At 38.4% G+C, this 22,717-nt stretch overlaps 1 protein-coding gene across 2 annotated transcripts in view; it reads right to left on the bottom strand.

Moving 5' to 3' along the window:
* Positions 1–22,717, bottom strand: part of LOC102856699 (mitochondrial peptide methionine sulfoxide reductase-like) — a 619,405-nt gene that overhangs the window by 334,548 nt on the left and 262,140 nt on the right. For both annotated transcript variants that reach the window (XM_006884879.1, XM_006884880.1), the window contains exon 2: positions 21,096–21,164. In XM_006884879.1, the coding sequence (XP_006884941.1) occupies positions 21,096–21,164 (69 nt within the window). The remainder of the gene's footprint in view (positions 1–21,095; positions 21,165–22,717) is intronic.

Below are 22,717 nucleotides of genomic sequence, written 5' to 3'. Positions count from 1 at the left end.
GGATTCGCTGGTAGAAAATTAAAAACAAAAACAAAGAAACAAAACAAACAAACAAACAACCCACCAAAAAAGCAATGAATAGGGAAGACCAAAGAACTTGTTTTTGAATCATGGTATTAGAGAGGTGTGCTGAATACACTATGGACAGTTAAAGAACAACGAAACTTGTGTCAACAGTAATAGAAGGTAACTTAATGACAACTAAAGTTAACAAGATTGCCAAGCATTTCTTCAGAGGCACCTCTGAACTTACTTGCCTCCTTAACTTTGTGGTTATCAACCACTTTAATCATTTGAATTACCCAGGGACTAACACACAGATATGGGTTTCTACTGGAAACATCTTCTTTCTGCACTAAGAAATGACAATATTAAGCAAGCTAAAAAGACTCATCACATAGAAAAACATTCAAATCTCAAAGGGCTATAAAAGAGTTCTCAGGGGATATGTGACCCCAAATTTTATTTTTCCACATAAAAGCTATAAATTGACTTTTGAGTGAGTTTAACTTTCCACATACATAGACACTCATGATAAAAACATGTTTAAAATATCTTTTTGAATTTGTCTCTAATAAAATCTACCATTGTTTCCATATTTTCATAAGCATAGGAATTACAGCTGAGGTTTTGAAGAATATGAGGTATGACCTCCACCAGAAACATACCTATCTGGCAAGCACCACTGTTGGTGCCAGGTCAGTAGGCTCAGAGGGAGCCATGGTCTTGGTCTCCCGTGATGCTTTGTCTAAGGCCTGGGGCACCTGGTGGCATGAAACAAGAGCATGAAAGGCATTCTGTGTAATAGCACCGAGTGAATGGTGCAGTGGACACCTGGGGTTTTGCTGACACTGAACACACAAGCATTTAGAAAAGATCCACATATTCTTTCATCATTTTCATACCATTTTGGCTAAAGGTATGCCAAGCAAAATGACTATTTCTCAGCATGGATAAAGCATGTTGCTTCAACTGAATCCCACTTCCTAGGGTTTCAGTGATAATAGATTTCCAGTTATTCCTGGGAGAAAAATAGAACAGGCACTGCTTGACTTTGTCTTTAAAAAAAACTGTGCATCTTATTAGATTTACAAAAAGTTCATCCATGGAAATTGTCTTATTTTTATGCACTGTACTTATACAAAATATTACTACAAAAGAAAAATTTGAGATCCATTGCAAAAATGCATGCAATACCAGGAGATAAAATTTAAGTCAGTAACTACCTCTCACTTTTGAGTCCCAAAATACCCAGCAGGGATAACTGTGGATCACATTACCTTTATATGTGTGAAACCTAGAAAGACCAAAGTATGGAAAATGTTATTGTTGTTGTGTGCCGTGGAGTCTGATAAATATGTCTCCTGCTACTCTCACACACATTCAGAACAGTAAGCCAAAGGATGGGAAAGTGCTCCAGGTGAAAAAGCCCAGCTGTTAATCTTCACAGTAGGCAGCATTCCTGAGGAGGCTTTGCGATTTCTTGGCTGCTTATCCACTGCTATCATTGCAATATTTTGAAAGCATTCCACTTTTAGAAAACAAGACCTTCCCCAGTCCTCGGGCCCTCTCTGGAGTTGTTGTTATTGTTTTGAAATTCTTGTTTGCTCAAGTTCAATACTAGAACCTTCACAGCAGGATACCTACTGCCAAGGGGGAAGATTGCTTTGAGTGCAGTTCACTGCTCCTTAGTCAAAATTTTGTCTAAGAAACAACTTTCTGTCGCTCAAGTCTTGTTTTCTCCAAATGTTTTGAGGCAGATTGTCTAATGTTAATATGTTTTGTAGCATTTAACCAAGTGGTTTTGAACTGCAATTCTTTGGTTAAACATCTAGTGAAAATAGTCATTTCATCATATTGACTTAAGAAGTTCCCACTCCTTATTAACTGACTTTTTACTTAAGCATAACACATACACAAATACACACACACACACACACACACACACACACACACAAACACACACACACACACACACACACACACACACACACACACACACACACACACACACTCATCTGACTCATGAATATACACTTAGCCCATGCTCAGAGTGGCAAATAGCAGAGGGGAAAACTACTTCTTTTACCCTGCTTTCTAAATCAAAGCAGATATCAAGATAATAAAATAGTTGATGAGAAATAGTTCCTCTAAAGAAACATTCCAATTGATAAAGGATAAAGTAAGGATTAGAAATTAACATTTCGCAGCCTCTAATAAAGCCATAGAACTATTCAATGACCACTGAAAGTTGCCAACTTCAGGAAAAAAGTGAGAATCAGTAAAGTCTTCCTGAATACCTAACCTAACAGAAGAGACCAATCCTTGGAGAAGGACATTATGCTTGGAAGGGTGGACAGACAGGAGAGGAAGACCCCGATGAGATAGACTGATTTAGTGACTGTGGTAATGAGGGTTGGTGTGTCAGAATTAGTGAGACTGGCTCAGGACAGGGCAGGGTTCAGAGCTACTGTACATAGAGTCTTTACGGGTTGCGGGAAACTTGATGGCACATAACAACAACATTACCACTTATGGCATATTCTTACCAAAAAGATCAAGTTTGATGTTGATCAATCTTTAAATTATAGAAAATACAGGTTGAAGACTAATAATTTAATAATAAAATTCCGATTAAAGGAAACTTTACTGGATGTTGTTGTTAGGTACAGCTGAGTCAACTATGACTGATGGCCACCCTATGAACAACAGACCTGAATCCCGCCATACTTGTGCCATCCTCATCATCTCTAACATACTTGAGTTCATTGTTACAGTCATTGTGCTAGTCCATCTTGTTGAAGGCCATTCTTTCGCTCACCTTCTACCTTTCCCTGTATGGTGACTGTTCCAAGGACTGGTCCTTCTTAACACTACGCCCAATGTATATGAGACAAAATTTCATCATCTTTGCCTCTAAGGAGCACCCTGGTTGCACTTTCTCCAAGACATATTTGTTTGTTCTTTTGGTAGTCAATGGGGTATCCAGTACTCTTTTTAATACCACAACTCAAAGGCATCAATTCTTCTACCTCCATCCTTATTCAATTGTCCAAGTGATCTAATTCCCTGAACAAAAAAAACCTGAAAGAAATAAGGGAGGATTCTAGTTCACTCAGAGGTAGACTAGAATTTTGTTGAAAGGCCTGGTAATTTTGTTGTTAGGTGCTGACAAGTCTCTTCTGATTTAACATAGTAATAATAATAATTAAAAATAATAATGTCAACTATGTGTCAGTTTCAATTTGATGGCAAGAAGAGTTAATGAGTGAGGGAAATGTGAATTGATGTTAATGAAAGAATAACGAAATATGTAACTAATATTACTGAATTGCACATGGAGAAGTTGCTGAGTAGGGGGAATATCTTGTATATAATCTTAAGAGGAAAAAATAATTTTAACAGTATTTATGGCTAACTGATATCTAAGATTTTTTTCAAAAATTACCTAACATAAGTTTAACTAGGAGTTGGTTCTAATTTGATGGCAATGAGTTTCAGTTTAATCCATTTTCTTAAACAGAACAAGATAAATTATTGGGAAGAATGAGTGCAAGAGAGAATATTCTGTTTTGTATTATCTGTAACAAAGGAGGCTGTATTTGTCCTAAAAATGCTAGTTAAGGTACGTTTAAAAATGAGTATTTTTTTCCATTTTTGTTGTTCTCCATTACCCATAATTCTCTTCTAAGAAAACGTTAATTATCAGAGAAGTAGTGAAAGTATAATTGGTCCACTTGCTGATTCTATTGAGGGTATTTTCTCTATAGAAATTTAAGATACTTATCTATAATTTCTTAGGTTATATACAGAAACTATATGCTACTTTATATTGTTCAGAAGCCTGAAGTTTAAGGACTTGGCAGGCATTATGAAGAAGAAATCATGGAAATCAAATGAGAGTGACAAAAGTTTGCTAGATGAATAAAGGATTGAAGTAGTCAAGGATTTCAGCTTGCTTGGATAAACAATCAATACCCTTGGAACCAGCAGTTGAGAGATATGCGCAAGTGCACCATCATTAACTTCTCCAAAATACATTAAGAGTAATGATGTCAGTTTGAAGACTAAGGTACACCTGATTCAGGCCATAGTCTTTTAAATCACCTGTTATGCATCTGAGAGCTGTATAATGAATAAAGATGACAGAAAAAGAATTGAGGCCTTTGCGTATGTTAGAGAAGAGCACTGCACATCCCATGGACTGCCAAAAGAACAAAAAAGATAGGTCTTTAAAAAGTTCAGCTAGGGTGCCCCTTGAAGGCAAAGATGCTGGTGCCTCATCTCTTGTACTTTGAATATGTTGCTAGGAAAGGATATTCCTTAGAAATGGACATCATGCTGGGAAAGATGGAGGGTCACTGAAAGAGAAGATCTCCAGTAAGATGGATTGCCACAGTGACTGCAGTAATGGGTTCAAATGTGTCAAAGATGGTGAGAACGGTACAGGATCGGACAAGGCTCAGGTCTGTTGTTCATAAGCTCACTATGAGTCGTACTTACCTCAATGGTAAGTAACAACAACAATAGCAATGTTGTGTTCACTCTCCTTTGGTGTTAATCACCGTTAGCTTTGAGTAATGAGAACACTGGGTCCCTATCAAAGAGCACTCTTCTTGTCTAGCCCTGTACGTAGCACACTGAGTCAGACAATAGGCTCAGTGCAATGCCATGTGTGGATTGTGTCATCACATCTTGACACACAACTCTATGAGGTTAATAAATATTTTTAGACTTTTATTTTCAGATAAAGAATGAGGCTTAGAGGGGATAAGAAATTATATCTATAATTTCTTAGATGATATAGAGAAATTATCAAGTTTCATCTCATTCCAAGGCTTCTGTGAATTTGAAATCATTTGGGAATTGCTTTACAACATTTTTGGGGAGGGAAGATTGAGTTTCCATTCTCACTTGCATTCCAAATTGTTGAAATTGGTGAATAAGGGACATGGATGCCTTTGAGGTGTTGTGCTGGTGAAGAGTATTGAACATGGAGAAGAGTATTAGACAGCCAAGTGAACAAACAGGTCTGTCCTGGAAAGGAAGAAATCAGGCTGCTCCTAGGAGGCAAGGTTTTAAAACATCTCACATACTTTGGACATGTTGTTAGGAGGGAAAGTTCTTGGAGAGGAGCATCATGCTTAAAAGGGTGGAGGGTCAGCCCTGGAGATGAAGACCCTGGATGAGATGGAGACAGTGGATGAGATAGATTGAGACAGTGACTGTGGCAATGGGTCAGATGTGTAAGATATGGCAAGGCTGGCACAGGATAGGGTAAGGTTCAGATATATTGTTTATAGGATACCTATGAGTCCTGGCTTACTCAAGGTATATAACAACAACAACAACAAAAAAGCAATGTATTATTTTATAAAATATTTTCTAATTTCCACCTTGCTACATTGGATGCTGTTAAGGAAGAAATGGAATACTAAATATTGACATTGGCAAAATGAGATGGATTGGCATGGGACATTTTTAATCAGAAAATAATATGATATATCATGCTGGGGATGAAAAAGTGAGGCAAGGCGAAATTGCACTCATAGTTAAAAAGATCATTTCCAGATCCATCATAAAATACAGTGTTATGAGTGACAGGATAATATCCATGAGAATACAAGGAAGACAGTTAATAATGCTATCATTCAAATATATGCACCAACAACCAGAGCCAAAAAGAAGCAAAAGGATGGTTTCTTCCAATGTTTTCAGTGAGAAATAGATGAGACATGCAACCAAGATGCATTAATAATAATGAATGACTGGAATACAAAAGTTGGGAACAGAGAAGTCTCACTAGCCGGAAAACATAGGCTTGGCTAGAGATAAAATCATGGAATTTTGTGCAATCAATGATTTGTTAACAGCAAATACTTTTATAAGAAACACAAACAATGATGTTACACATTGACCTCATCTGATGATCAACACAGAAATCATACTGATTATATCTGTGGGAAAAAAAATCACTGGAGAAGATCAATAACAGCTGTGAAAACTAGGCCAGGTGCTGACTGTAGAACAGACCATCAATTATTTACATGTAAGTTCAAACTGAAGTGAAAAAAAAAATTAAATCCAATCCACCAAACCAAAATTTGACCTTGAGTCTGCCCTTGAATTTAAAAACCATCCCAGGAACAGGTTTGAGGCCTTGAACACTGATGAATGAAGATCAGATGAGCTGTGAGAGGATATCAAGAATATCATCTATGAAGAATGTAAAAGGTCATTGCAAAGACAGAGGAGGAAGAAAAGACCGAGATGGATGCCAAAGAGACTCTGAATATTGCACTAGAATGTCAAAAAGCCAAAGCAGAAGGAAGAAAGCAGGAAGTGAAGGAGCTGAACAGAAGATTTCAAAGGGCAGCTCAGGAAGACAAAGCAAGTTATTTACAATGAAATGTGCAAAGAGCTGGAGTTGGAAAATCAAAACAAATTCAGTTCTATTCTTTAATATCTATCCATACTTCCATGTCCAGCCAATTAAATTCATGGCAAATTTGTGCTCCTTTGGGCTTTTAATGGTTGATGTTCTTTTTTAAAAAGATGATAATCAACCTAGCTATATTTCAAGGAGGCTCTGTGTGAACTTCAACCACAGGCCTTACAGTGAACAGCTGAGTACTGAAGAGTGCCCTCAAGTCGCTTGTGACACATAGTGGCCCTGTGTAGAACAGCTCTGAACCTTGCTCTATCCTGAACCAACCTCATTGTCTCTGACACACCTCCCCCAACTACCTTAGTCACTGAGTCAACCCATCTCATCCAGGGTCTTTCTCTCCTGTGCTGTCCCATCCACTCTTCCAAGCATGAGTCCAAAGACTGGTCCCTCCTTGCAAGATACTCAAAGTATGTCAAACAAAGATTGAAAATCCTTACCTCAAAGGAGCAGACTGGTTTCACTCTATCCAGGATGGACCTGTTTGTTTTCCTAACAGTCCATGGTTTATTCAATATACTCTCCAACACCACAACTCAGAGGCATCAATTCTTCTTCTCTCATTCTTAGTCATTGTCCTGTTCTTTGATGCATAGCAAGTGACTGTGAAGACCGAGGCCTGGATCAGGTGTACCTTAGTCTCTAGACTGACATCATCGCTCTTCAGTATTCTGGAGAGGTCCCTGACAGCTGATTTTTCCAGTGAAATTAATCTTTTGATTATCTGGCTGCTGGTATCAAGTGTGTTGATTGTGGAGCCAAGCAAGTTGAAGATGTTAACAATCTCAGTCTCTTCACCATCTATCATGATGCTGCCTGTTGGCCCAGTGGTGAAATCTTTGGTTTTTTGATGTTGAGCTTCAATCTATACTGAAGGCTGCAGTCCTTGACCTTCTGCAGCAAATGCCTCAAGTCCCCCTCAGTTTCAGCAAGCAGGATTATGTCATCTGCATAATGCTGACTATTGATGAATCTTCCTCCAATCCAGATGCCACATTCCACTTCATAGAGCTCATCCTCCTGGATGATCTGTTCCACATAGAGATTGCAAAGGTATGGAGATAGGATGCATCTAATCTTTTCTTATTTTGAACACCTTTCTTTATTTTGAACCATGTAGTATTTCCTTGCTCTGTTCTGACCACTGCCAACAACTGTCTCCTAGTCTAAGTATTGTTGTTGTTGTGTACCATCGAGTCAGAACCAACCCATAGCTGACCCTCCGGTGGGTTTTCAGAGGTCCAAGTATAGGTTTCACATAAGTACAGTCAAGTGCTCTGGGATTCTTGATTCCCATTCACATACATATATGTTGTTGTTATTGTTGATTGCTGTTGAGTTGAACACAACTCATAGCAATTCTATGACCACAATACCTGAAGCCTTTCTATATCTGTTGTCATTTATCAAAGTTCATAGAGTTTACAGAGGCAAGGTGTTTAGATGTTGTTTATGGAGTGGCTGCTACTCCTGCTTCCAATCATATCTCTATCTCTATCATATCTATCTATCTATCTATCTATCTATCTATCTATCTATCTATCTCATATATATCTCTTTAGATACATGTATCTATGTATCTATGTATCTATGTATCTATGTATCTATCTAAAACTTGGGGAGCTCTGGTGGCCTAGTGGTAAGAGAGTGCTACAATCTCAAAGGCACAAGGTCTGAATCCACCAGTGCTCCATGGGAGAAGAATGGGCAGTCTCCTCCAGTGCAATCAATTGCCTTTGAAAACCCACTGGAGGGTAAGCCATGGTCAGTTTTGACTTAACAGACACAATAACAATGACACATTCCCCACCCCCAAAATCCTTGCCTATAGATACCCACTCTGAATCCATTGCTGTTCTTTCCTAGACCAGAACCATAATCCCAGGTGAAACCAAAATGGATTTTCCACGTGTTGTTTTTTAAAAGTGTTTCCCCATTTTCCTGTATAATAATCTGACCTCTCCATGCTGCCCTCTCACACATACAGAGTCTGAGAGAAAAGAAAGAAAATTGAGATCATTAAACATGTAAATGACATGTAAGATAAAATGTGATTTAAAATATGTCTCCAAATGACCGATAACTGTCCTATAACGATTGTTCAAATTACCAGGGGAGAAAAGCTTATTTTTGTTTTCCCAAGTGCCTCACCATTTAAGAAGTTTGCACCAGTTAGCAGCCTGCTGTTCTAACAGTCTTATGAATTTAGATTGTTTAGTTAATTATAAACACATTTCAAAGTCATTCTTTCTGGCCTTTTTCCTGGAATGAGTGACTGCCACTCCACAGCTCACAGAATGATCTTCAGTAGTTTTCAGTCAAGGTTCAGGAAGAAATATGCCACACCGGGATTCGATTATTTACCAACATAATGTTGGATTCAAGCCAAGGAGACACCAATATATTTTCCTCTGAAGTCTGACATATTGCCTGCTGTTTTCAATGCTGTTTTCTTGGCTGGCTGACAAATACCTGTGGTTGTTTCAAAAATCACCTGCAATTCAAGTCTGGGGATAATTTCTTGCGATTGGTTTATCTTACTGACACTGATCTCATACTCCTGTGGAATGCTGAAGGTGAGGCTGTCAGAGTGGGAGGAGTTTGGGGGCTTCTGCTTTGTGATGGCTGTCCACATAGTTCTTTGATAAAAGGTCCCCTCAATTCTTGGCACCTTGACTACAAACACATATGTAACACGATCATCAGTACTTTTTCCTTATGACTAAGATAAGTTTTGGCTCCTTTTTGCTTGAAGAGCACTAAGAAAAACATCAAGAAATTTGAAAGATAACTGTGTGGTCAACAAGAGGAAATTGTGCCCATTCTCAAAAAAGATGCTCCAACAGAATATGGAAATTATCAAACATGATAATTAATATAGAAACAAGTAAAATTTTGGAGAAGATAATTTAAAAATGATTGCAGCAATACTTCATTAGGAAACTGCCAGAAATTCAATCCAGATTCAGAAAAGGATGTGGAATGATGCATATTGCTGCTGATATCAAATGGATCTTTACTAAAAGTCAAGAACACCACGGAGATGTATACCTAGGTTTTATTAATTTGGCAAAGCATTTGACTATGGGAGTCATAACAAATTACAGATAACATTGCAAAAAAGAGCAATTTCAGAACACTTAATTGTGTTCATGTGGAAACTGAACATAGATAAAAAAGGCACTCTTCAAACACAATAAAGGAATGCTGTGTGATTTAAAATCAGGAAAAGTTTATGTCAAGGTTTTATTCTTTATGAGGATGTGCAGGGGGAGAAGAGATGAATCAACAAATTGTACAATTTGATGGGTGGGGAAGTGAGGGAAATTGGAAGAATCTGTTCTGAAAAATAATGTATTCAAATTTTGTAAATAAACTAATATAAAACAAAAAAGAAAAAGTTATACTCTTTCACTATACATATTGCATTTGTATGCTATACAAATAACCCAAAAAGGAGGCATATATGAAGACGAACATGGCATCAGGATTTGAGGAAGTCTCATCAACAACCTATGATATGAAGATACCACAGGCTTGCTGGTAAAAAGTGAAGAGGACTTGAAACACTTACTGATGAAGATCAAATACTAGAGCCTTCACTATGGATTACTTATTAACATCAAGAAAACAAAAATTCTCATAACTAGACCAATAAGCAATGGTAAACAGAGAAGATACTGAAGTTGCCAAGGATTTCATTTTACTTGGATCCACAATTAACACCCATGAAAGTATCGGTTAAAAAACTCCCAAAGAAGATATTGTTGTTGTTGTTATGTGCCGTCAAGTCGCTTGCGACTCATAGCGACACTATGTACAACAGCCCTAAACTCTGCTCTGTCCTGTGCCAACCGCACTGTCTCTGACACTCCCATCCTGATTACCCCAGTCACTGAATCAATCCACCTCATAGAGGTCCTTCCTCTCCTGCACTGTCCCTCCACCCTCCCAAGCATGATGTCCTTCTCCAAGGACCGGTCTCTCCTCACAACATGTCCAAAGTATGTTAGACGGAGCCTCAGAATCCTTGCCTCCAAGGAGCCACCCGGTTTAACCCTTTCCAGGACGAATCTGTTTGTTTTCCTAGCAGCCCATGGTATTCTCAATACTCTTCTCCAGCACCACAGCTCAAAGGCATCAATTCTCCTTCTATCCTCCTTGGTCATTGTCCAACTCTCTGATGCATAACAAGTGATTGTGAAGACCATGGCCTGTATCAGACACACCTCAGTCTCCAGAGAGACACCATTGCTGTTCAGTACTTTGGAGAGGTCCCTAACAGCAGACTTTCCCATGGCAATGTGCCTTTTAATTTCCTGGCTGTTGGTGCCAAGACTGTTGACTGTGGAGCTAAGCAAACTAAAGCTGTGTACAATCTCTGCGGCCCTCGGGCCAAGAAAAGCCTATCTACACACCAGTTCTACAGGATGCATCACCTTTGCTTGGAAAACATTACGACTAAACTTCAGAGACATTGGTCCCAACATAAGGAACTACCAGCAGCTGATGTGTTTGGAATCACAGAAGCCAAGGAAGCTTCATATATAAGTTATGAGATGGAGGGCTGGTGAAAGGGAGATAGATGTGAAGGGAGGGGCTCAAAGTGGATGGGTATCCTGGTGGATGGTGGAGCAGGGAAATAAGTGGGTAAAGATGCGTGTGAGAAAGGCAGGGACAACACTGACACTAAAGTTAACTCCACAATAAGGGATATACCTTTAACATGCTGGTCTGTCTGATACTTCTCTAAATCTGAACATTCACATTAAGACAGACTAGGAAGAAGGATTGGCCATCCACTTCTGAAATAGCAGGCCTCTGAAAACCCTTGTACAACAGAACACATTTAGATAACAGAAAAGGCAAAGGAGGTTGAGTTTTCAAGTATGGAAATACAAAGGAAGAGGAACAAAGAACATATTACATTAGGTAAATCTGCTGCAAATGACCTACTTATGGTGCTAAAAGGTAAAGATATCACTCTGAGGGCTAAGGTGCACTTGACCCAAAACATAGTTTGTTTGGGTTTTGCTTTGGGTTATTTCTCCCGCAGTAATCTTATATACATGCAAAAGCTCAGCAACAAGTAAGGAGGAGCAAAGAAGATTTAATACCCTTGAATTATGGAGTTGGCAAAGAATATTGAGTATTATGGGCTGCTTGACGATCAATCAAATCTGTCTTTATAAAAGTATAGTCAGAATGCCCTTTAGAAGTGAGGTTGTCAAGCCTTTGTCTCACATCCAGCTACACAATCAAGAGGGATCACTCAAACTTGGAAGAGTTGTCTGCTCTCACTGCCATGAGTCTTAACCCACTCACAACTAACTCTCCCTCTCCAGTAGGTTTTCAGAGGCTGTAAACTGCATGGAAGGAGACTGTCCATCTTTCCCCCAGGGAACAGCTGGTGGATTTGAACTGCTTGCCTTTGGGTAGGCAACTCAGCCATTAGACCACCAGAGCTAAGGCTTTCAAAGAGATGAACTGACACAGTGGCTGCACCATGCACTCAAGCACAGCAACAACTATAAGCTTCTCACAGGCTTCGCACAGGCTTGCTCTAAGTCAGCACCAACCATGTGGCACTTATCAACAGCATAAGAACACCAAGAGAAAGACCCAGAAAACACATCTGGGAGTGGCCCTAAGCTCAATAGTTATTTTAGGCTTTCGTGAGCCTAAAATCCCACTGTAACTCATAGAATTCACTTAGGTTCTTCTGCTGGTGATCTTAGTATCAGTGTCTGAACCACAGAACTTCTCACTAGAGAATTTTACTTTCACCAGATTGATAGAACAAAAGGACTCAGAGGCAGAAGTAATTGCAAGGTTTAAAATTCTGAAACAAAGTCTCATTAACTCAAAATAAAGAATCTTAAAGGCTATTTATTATCTAGTCTCACTTTCCAACTGGTTAGAGGATGACCTTTTCTCTTTCAAATACTTATAGCAACGGAGAGTTCATTACCCTGTATCGTTGAACAGCATTATACAAAATGAACATCTAAAAGGCATGCTGTTGTTGTTGTTGCAGACTCCGGCAGGTTTTCAGAGGCAGTTAATTGCATGGGAAGAGACTGTCCACCCTACTCCCGCAGAGCAGCTGGTGGATTCATGTGCCTTTGGGATAGCAGCACAGCTTCTTGCCTCTAGTGCTCCCTTCTGAAAGGGGCTCAATTCCCTATTTCTTACAGACATGATACGAACCAGATTTGGTTGGGGTTTTAAAAATTTTTTATTTTAATTGAAATTTTAATGAAAAGTTATAGAGAAGTTGGATGTCATTTATTGTTGCACATTTTTATGAACCAGGTTTTACAAATAGAAATTGAATTTTAATTTTAAATAATTCAGAAAGAACCAAATAATATTTATTAGATAAAGATGTTATATTGCCTATAATTTTAATGCATTATAGTCTTTAGATTTAGATTCCTTTACTTCATTTTATATATCTAATTATACTCTTTTCTTAGTTTGGACTTAATGCATTTTTACTATTCGTGGTGCAATATTTTATAATATATCCTTAATAAAATCTATCCACTGCCAGCAAGTTGATTGTGACTCATGACAAAGCCCCAGTGGGTTTTCAAAGCTGTAAATGATTATAAGAGAAGACATCCTCGTGGTTAGTGGATTAGAACTGCTGACCTTTGGGTAAGCAGTCCAACACACAACAGACTAGCTACCAGGCCGCTTTATATTTTAGTTGCATGAAGCCCTCTTATTTATACTCTTATTAATTCAGCCTAGTTTTTAATTGCATACTCTGGTTCTCAAAATGAACTAGTTTGAAAACTATATATATATAAACTTACAAGCCTATCTTAATAAATACGCTAAAAATAAAAAAAAAATAATTCAATTATATCCCAACAATAAAGAAGAGCTGGATACCTTTACCAGAGGGGGAAAAAAGGTGAGCTAGTTTAGACGATAAATTATTGAATCAAGAACTATACTTCAGAAATTTTAAAACTACATTTCCATTTTTTAAAATTTTCCTAAAAATGTTCAAAAATTAAGATTTAACCTCCAGCCTCCAACTTGTTCTCTTTATCAATTAATTAATAAGCTTTAATTTTTTATGCTAAATCTCTTTTACTATTGAGAATTTTTAATACAGTAAAGAGCTGCCCCATGCTTATGAACCACCACAAAGCAGGTAGGGCCTGGGGTATCTGCATGGACAGAGGGCCCACGGCCAATGAGATATCACTCTCATTAACGGACAGAGCTGTGTGGAGCCTTGCTAAGACAGGCACAGCATGCTGGCAGCTGTAATGTGCATGTCCTCCTACCTGAGAAAGCCTTCCTTCCACTTGACCATATTTCTTTAATCTTTGTGTGCCTCAGTTTCTCTGTCTATGAAAGCACAATGATACCCACTTCACAGGGCTGCTGTAAGGATTAAAGGGATGATATCTACAGGGCACTCTTAGCCACCAGGAACAAAGACATTAAGTAATTGCAAAATGTTCGGTTCTGCTTTTTCAGCTTGTGAGAAAAGGGCTCCCACTGACTTGAAAGGGAGCATCACACTCAGAAAAGAGTAGCCCACTGGGAGAACAGAGCCTGTTTCCTTCATTATCATTGTCCTAAAGTACAGAGGACAGAATGAGCAACAAAGGAGTTGCAGAGCCGGGGTCGCAGAAAAACAAAATACAACAAGGTAAAACTAACCAAGGGACCACAAAAGAAAATCTGAAAAAGAAAAGAACCTTTTAATTTAAAAATAATCTGTGAAGACTATACGCCAGAAAACTTTTCAAGACATTATCTATATGGTCTGTTCACTTGAAATAAGACATTCATAAGCTTCTCACAATGGAATATGCCTTGCCCTTCACTTTATCATTCCTTGAAATATGCATTCCAACGGTCACTACCAGAGTGCATTACATGTAAATGTTCATGTCTAGATATTATTAAGATATATTCAAAGGATTGATTAATAGGCAATGAAATATTAATTAATTATACTCTTTTGGCATAAAAATATGAAGCCTCCAAAGTTGAGGAACAAGGATAAAGAAACACAAAATGGCACTGTTGTTTTGTTTTCATTACCATGCAGTCAAGTAAATGTAAGACTTTCTCTTAAGCAATAGGACACGTTACTAAAATAATAGGGAAATTCTATGTAGGTGATGCTGCTCTAAATACTATTTCCCAAGTAAATATACTGCAATGTCAAGTGATACTGTAATAAATCAATTATATTAACCAATAATAATTAATATTATAGAGAACTCTGGTGACTTTAGTGGTAAGGAGTTTCAGCAACTGTCAACCCAAAGGCATACGGTTCAAATCCACCAACTGTTCTGTAGGAGAAAGATGGGAAATCTCCATCCATAGAACTTACTGTCTCTGCAAACTCCCTGCAGGGTCAGTTATGCGTCAGCTCTGACTTGATGGCATATAACAACTACTATTGATATAAAAGAAAATGTCTGTGAATTATTGAATGATAATACAATATGATTTGTGAACCTCCACTCAAATTTTTTAAATGTAGTATATAAAAAATAAAAAATAAGAGCTCTTCAGAGAATTCAGGATATGTGTGTTGCTGTTGTTAGATGCTGTTGAGTCTAATAAGACTCATAGCAACCCTATGAACAACAGACGTGAACCCTGGTCTGTCCTGTGCCATCCTCACAATCTTTGACACACTCAAGCCCACTGCTGCAGTCACCGGGTCAATCTACCTAGTTGAGGGTCTTCTCCTCTTCATCCACCTTTCCAAGCAGGATGTCCTTCTCCAAACAATATGCCCAAAGTATGTGAGAGAAGAAACTTCATCATCTTTGCCTCCAACAAACACTCTGTCTGAACCTTTTGGCAATCCATGAGATCTTCAGCATTCTTCTCCAAAACCACAGAACAAAGACATCAATTCTTCTTCTGTCATCCTGAATCACTGTCCAGTTCTCAGAGACATAGCAAGTAATTGAAATCAAGTGCACCTTAGTCCTCAAACTGATATTGTTCATTGCTCCTCAATAATTTGAAGAGGTCCCTTACGGAAGACTCTCCCAGAGCAATACGCCTCCTATTTCCTGACTGGTAATACTAAGTGCATTGATTGTGGATCCAAGAGGAAGTCATTGACAGTCTCAGTCTTTACTTCATCTATCTGAATGTTGTCTATTGGTTCAGTGGTGAGGATTTTCGTTTTTCTCAACATTCGAGATGTAATTCATATGGAAGGCACAGAAGCTTACAAATCGACTTGCTAAAATGGTTTGTCTGGAAATCTGCATTTTGCTTATGGATCCAAGGTAGCACAGTGGTTAACTGCTCCTCTGCTGCCAGAAATCAGCTTACAGTGTGAATCCACCAGCCTCACCAGGGGAGAACAATGTGGCCATCTGCTTACAAAAAGATAAGAGCCCTGGAAACTCTCTGGGTCAGGGCAGCTCTGCTCTGTCATGGAAGATGGCTACTAATTGGAATCAATCAAATCACATTTTTTTTGTTTATTTTTTTAATGAGTGCATAGATTCAATGAAAAGGCATTTATAAAATGACTAAACTTTTCTAAGTATTATTCAGCCAAAGCTGCAAGGGAATCAGCAGAAAAAGTGTGGACTTCAAGGTCAGTTAGATATAGGTTCAAATGCAAGCTCCACCACCTCACTTGCTGTGCCACTTTGGGTAAAAAACACCCTCTCAGAGAGGTGGTGGATACCACCAGGCTTACAAAGAACTGAGGAAGTTACAAGCCTGTTTGGGGTTTCTGTGTTGGCACAGCAGGGAGTTCTGCAATCCCAAAGGCATGTGCTTTCAATCCACCAGCTGCACCCCACGGATGGGCAATCTTCTCTTGTGTGATTTCCTGACTCTGAAAATCTTCTGTAGAGTCAGCTTTGAATTGATTCTGACTTGACAGCACACCGCCACCACCACCACATGGTAGCACAGCAGTCAAGCACTTACTGCCCAACAGAAACATTGGTGATTTAAAGTCATAAGCTGCTCTATGGGGAGAAATTTGTGGCAATCTGCTTCTGCAAAAATTTACAGCTTTGGAAATCCTATAGGATAATTGTTTTTTGTCCTATAAGTCAGAATCAGCCTGATGGCAATTTCTTCTCCTAGACTCTTCACAGTGACTACAAACACTGGGCTTGAGCATACCTACTACTGTGTGGGTGGTATGTGTATGTGAGTGCATATATATGAGTGAAATAATTCAACCACAAAAGGACAAATAGGACCAAAATGGAATGGGTAGGCAAACAACAGACAAGGAACACAAGGGAGGACCTAGCTTAGGGAAGAAGCAAGATAAAGAAGATATAGCTATTGCCATTAGTAAATAGGAGAGAATATATATATAAATATACACATTTTATATACATATACACACACACACACACACACACACACACACACACACACACACACTCATACACACACAGAGCGAGCGCTCTGGTGGCCTAGTGACAAGGAGCTGCACTACAAGCCTGAAGGCACATGGTATATATCCACACACATAGTTTTATATGTACAAAACTGTTTAAAAGGAAAGGAAAGGGCAGAATGGGGTTGGAAGAAGAAAAAGGAAGTCACTATGACAGGAGAAATTAGGGAAGGGGAGTGAAGAAATAGGTAAAATACAATGGAGACTTGAGGAAAAGGGGAGATAAAAGCAACAGCTCAATAGTAATTAATTACATAAAACACAATGTACAGAAATGACTGTATAAAAGAGTACATGAATGAGATAACATATATGAATAATAAGTGAATGATGATATAAAATATTTTTAAAAACGAAAGAAGTCATCCCTCAACACCATCTGCTCTCTCACTCCACTTTCCATCAAGTGGAAAAGTTATATAAAGGGGGTAAGTACAGTTTTAAAACACTAGGATAATATGCTTGTAGATACTTCACCAAAATAGATGTTTAATTTAACCATCTGAGAGAGCCAAATGACAGATTCTTATATGTTAAGAGACAATTGTGTTTTACATTTAGCTGTAATTCTGCCATTAAAGGCACCCTACCGCACATCAGCAGAGAACTGCCAGAAGTCCAGGCTGGGCTTAGAAGGGGTCGTGGTACTAGGGATATTGTAGCTGATGTTAGATGGATCTTAGCTAAAAGCAGAGAATACCAGAGGAATGTTTATCTGTGTTTCATTGACTATGCAAAGGCATTTGACTGTGTGGATCATAACAAACTGTGGCTGACTCTGAGAAGAATGGGAATCCCAGAACACTTGATCGTTCTAATGCGAAACCTATACTTGGACCAGGAGGCAGTCGTCAGAACAGAGCAAGGGAACACGGCATGGTTCAAAATTGGGAAGGACGTACTCCAGGAATGCATCCTACCTCCATACCTTTTCAACCTATATGCAGAACAGATTATCCGGGAGGCTGGGCTCTATGAGGAGAAATGTGGGATCAAGATTGGGGGACGATTTATCAACAATCTGTGTTATGCAGATGACACAACCCTGCTTGCTGAAACTGAAGAAGACCGGTCCTTGGAGAAGGACATCATGCTGGGTAGGGTGGAGGGACAGCACAGGAGGGGAAGGCCCTCTATGAGGTGGATTGATTCAGTGACTGGAATAATCGGGATGGGAGTGTCAGAGACAGTGCGATTGGCACAGGACAGAGTAGAGTTTAGGGCTGTTGTACATAGGGTCGCTATGAGTCACAAGCAACTGGACGGCACATAACAACAACAACAAAAACAATGGCAGAGTGGTTACAGAAAAGTTGCAAATGGTAAATAAATATGGCAGTTTGAAACCACTTAACAGCTCTACAGGGGGGAAAAATTGCCTCTTCTTTGTAAAGATTACAACCTAGGAACTCAAAAGTTCAGTCTACTCTTTACATTTCTTCAACTGGTGAAAAGACTGAGGCTTGAAGAGGCAAGTTATTTGCCCAAAATCAAATTCTTTTACTTGGATCCACAGTTAAGACCCATGGTAACAGATGCCAAGAAATCAAAAGGGGTGTTGCTCTCATGGGAGAGGCTGGATAAAATGTTTATTTTATAAAAATAAAATAAATTGTTTGTATTTTACAAAATCATTATTCCTTAGTGTTGTATAGAATTCCACTGTGTGAATGTACCACAATTTCTCAATCTATTAATTTGTTGATGGGAATGTGGAAAGCAAGCAATAAATGTTTATAATAATGCAAAAAGATTGGAACTCTCCTGCACTACTGGTGGGATTGTAAAGTAACTCAACCACTACCACAGGAAGTTTGGCATTTCCTCAAAAAGTTGAACACAAAAATCCCTTATGATGCAACTATGTCCCAAAGAAACAGAACTAAGACACAAATGGAGATACGTACACCTATATTTATCAGAATTATTCTGTGTTCATCGCAAGAAAATGGAAAGAACTCAAATACTCATCAACATATGAGTGGAGTCAGAAATTGTGGTATATCCATACAGCAAAATACTATGAAGCCCTGAGGAAAAATGATTTCACAATGTATAACATAGGAAAGTCTAGAGAGCATTATGCTGAGTGAAATAACTCAGCTTCATGATGGCAAATACTGCATAATACCATTATTAGGAAAATAGAAGGATAACTAGTAAGATGTGTATAAATGTCCCTAAGAGAAAGGAGAAGGGGGGAAGGGGTAGAAATGAGGAAGAAGGGAAGAAATGACTCTGATAACAGAGTTTAATGGGCAGCTGGGGGAGTGAAAGAATAGAGAAGATTCAACTGAAACTTAAAAAAAATGGGCTAGTAGTAGGCATGGATCAATGGTGATTAATTTTATAAAATATAATATATATGAACTGTATACAACTCAATGTGCAATGAAAGATTGTGTGAAACACAATGTACATGAATGAAACACAAAGTATATGAATTTTTATGAAAACCAACGTAAAATTCAAAAAGAAAGTAAAAGTTGTGTTACATTAGGGAAATCTGCTCTCAAGGACTTCTTCAAAATTCAAAAGAGCAAGGATACCAATTTAAAGACTAAGGTGCATCTAAACCACGACATGGTATTTGCCATTGCTTCCTATACATCTAAAAGTTGGAAAATGAGTAAGGATGAAAAGAGGAGTCAATGCCAAAAAAAAAAGAAACAAATATGTTCTGAAGAAAGTACAACCAGAGTGCTCACGAGAGAAATTTTCATTTTCAGATGAAATCAGTACTAGGAAAGGTAGACGGTCAGAGAAACAGAGGAACACTCTCCATGAAATGGATTGGCACAATGGGCTTGAGGAGAGAGAGAATGAAGATGGAGTAGAATAAGACTAGATTCAGATCTATTGTTCACAGGGTAGCTATGAGTCATAATGTATTCATTCTCTCTCTCTTTCTCTCTCTTTACTGATGGTTCCAACCCAATAAGCAAGATAAACACAGGCTTACTTGTATAGTGAACATACTTACATACTTTTCCCCTACACCAAAGATTCTCCCTCTTTTAGGTGGCATTCATTCATTTCTCTCTCTATCTCATGGCACTTTCCTATAGAATTAAAACCTCTTTAAAATTTGCAATCCCTGACAAGGAAAGAGTAACCACTAAGCAAGACAAACTCAGGTTACTTGTGTTTGTTTACCAAATGGATAGTGAATTAGCTGTTCACAAATTCTCCCTCCAGGATTAAGAAACGTGTATATCCTAAATATACTAATTTAGAAACTAATTTAGATTGTCATGAAGCTAATTTCCAAATCAAATACAAAACAATGCCTCAGAACAGTTTAGCATCAGAACCCCTGAGGGAAACTACGTTCCAATCCAGAGTAAGATGGAAGCTGGAAGAGGGCAAGGTTTTAGGATGGGAAAGACCACAGAGCTTGCGTGTTGGCTGAGGGGAAGCAATCAGAGGAGGCAAACACTGGAAACCTCGGAGACAGATGCAGTACTCCTGAGGAGGGACTTTTGGAAGGCAAGGGAAACAAGAAAGGAAGTAAGGAGAAAAGGAGGAAAGGGAGGACAAGCAGCAAGAGAAAGGAGGAAGGAGAGGAAAGAGTAAGTTATGTAAAGAAAAGTGCCAGACACTGGGACACTTAGAAGGAGGTGTAAGTAAGTGAGAGATAATGCAAGTGAGGAAACATGAATTTAAAAGGGTTTCTCTAAATGGTGTGGAATTTAAAAGGATTTCTGCTCATAGTGTATATTCACATATTGTATATTGTAGGTATGCACTCAGGAGTTGGATTTTATTATTTTTTAAAAATTTCTAATTGTGGCTTTCTCTTAAAGAAATGCTCAGTTCATGATGGAGGAGAGAGATTGTTCAATTAAATTTTCTGGAATAACAGGTCAAAGCTACTTTAAACTCAGTCTTTAACAAGGTCACATATAGGAAAGATTGACTGCGGTAAATAAAATCTAAAATTTTAAATTAGGTTTATTCACAGTGTAATATACATATAGTTTGATATTTAAGTTGTCAAAGTGGGAAAGAAAGCACACTTAAGTCTATAGAATGAGCTTTTCAGTTCCCAGAAATTACTAAGAACTCAATAGTTTTCTTGGCTGCAATGACTTGTAAATATCTAGAAGAGCCCAGATTTTGAAGCCCCGAGGACACTTGCTAAAACTAAGAAATCTGGCACTCATCTTTGCAGACAATTTGGGGTTTCTTTCAGAGTTGATATCTTACCAAATAGAGCCATCTGTGTTCCCTCTGGGAAAGGTTCAACTGTTCTGTTGCCATTGACATGATGTTTGGCTAGGAAGAAAAAAAGAAAGAAATGCAAGTTTAAGTGTAAAGTTCTACACACATACTAACACATGTCACGAAATGTGTCAAGGAGACTATTTTTCATTTTCAGCTATAAATGGCACCAAAGTGTGCCCTCTTTAAAGAATTTCAACGACTTTGTTTTTAAATATCACAGTCTGAGAAAATCCTAGCTAGAGATTTTGTAGTTCAGGTACGTCATCTTACAAATGCCCAGTGTGTAGTCCACGCTTGTACAGAAGCCTGCAAAGGGTGCTAACAGAGCTAGTCTCCACTCCAGGTCAGCATCTCTGTGCCAGGCTGAACCCTGAAAAAACACAGGAAATTCCAGTTCCAGGGTGAATTGGATGGTGTTACTCCCAAAGGACCCTGACAATAAAATCACTGACCCAAGAAGTATTTAAACTGAAAAATCAAAGATTTTTCATTTTCAAATAAACAGAATATAAGAGCACATCATTCCACCAATATTCAAATTCTGTGCTTTTTTACTACAGTTCATCTCCAGGCTCCTCAAATATTCATCCTTCGTACGAAACACAATGTGAATGAAAGAATATACAAAACACAATGTATATGAATAAAAACAATGTATATGAATTTTCAATGCAAACCAATATAAAAAATTTTAAAAGGAAAGAAAAAGCAACCCTTCTCTCACTACTGCATTTCAAATACTTGGAAATAGAGATCAGATTTTGCTTTCCCAGCACTACCTTCTTCCCCTAGGTTGGAAAAAGCGACCACACAGAGTGTGTCTGATTTATGAGTAGTTTAATGATATCCTCAGAAATTTTTAACATGAACATTAATGTAAGACATACATAAGAGTAGTATACCTAAAACAATGAGATATTACATCACAGAGTCCATGCATTTTTATTTAATAGGTTTGACTGAGCTTCAGCAAAGAGACCTGGTGGTGTAGGATGTAACTCAGGAGGCTTTTCAACTGAAAAAGGTCAGCAGTCTGAATCCACTAGCCACTCCAATGGAGAAAATCTCTCATAAATATTTACAGCCTCAAAACCTGATGGAGGCTTACTATGCGTTAGAACCAACCTGAGAGCAGTTGGCTGGTATATCAAACTCCAGCAAAAGGGTCAGCATTAGAGTTCCTATGGCCTGTGCTAAGCAGCTGTTCTGCAATCCAAAGGCACATGGTCCAGAGGCACTAGCTGTTCCATAGGAGGATAGGAAGTCTCCTCCTGTGCAACTTACTGCCTCTGAAAATCTCCTAGAGGGTGAGCTATGAGCCAGTTCCTGACAGCATACAATAGCACCAACAAGAGAAAGAAGATAGATTCTAAAATGGTCAGCATTAAAGCTCAGATCAAGGGGTCTAGAGGAAAGGTAAGGTCTAGGAGAAAAGGGATTTAAGAGGAAATTCCTCAAGGAAAGTATAATTACCTTCAAGAGTTAATAATTTAAAAAGCAATCTGTATCAGAAGTTTATAACTGATCATGTTCTAAGCTCTGGAATGTAGACTAATAGTACTAGAAGCGATAGCAGAGGGAGAGAAAATTGGGAAGTCATATTC

The sequence above is a fragment of the Elephantulus edwardii genome, unplaced genomic scaffold (assembly GCF_000299155.1).
Source record: "Elephantulus edwardii isolate Elephantulus edwardi_28Jun2011 unplaced genomic scaffold, EleEdw1.0 scaffold00038, whole genome shotgun sequence".
Classification (NCBI taxonomy): Eukaryota; Metazoa; Chordata; class Mammalia; order Macroscelidea; family Macroscelididae; genus Elephantulus; species Elephantulus edwardii.
The sequence above is the reverse complement of the archived record's forward strand: the minus strand, read 5'-3'. Positions and strand labels throughout refer to the sequence as shown.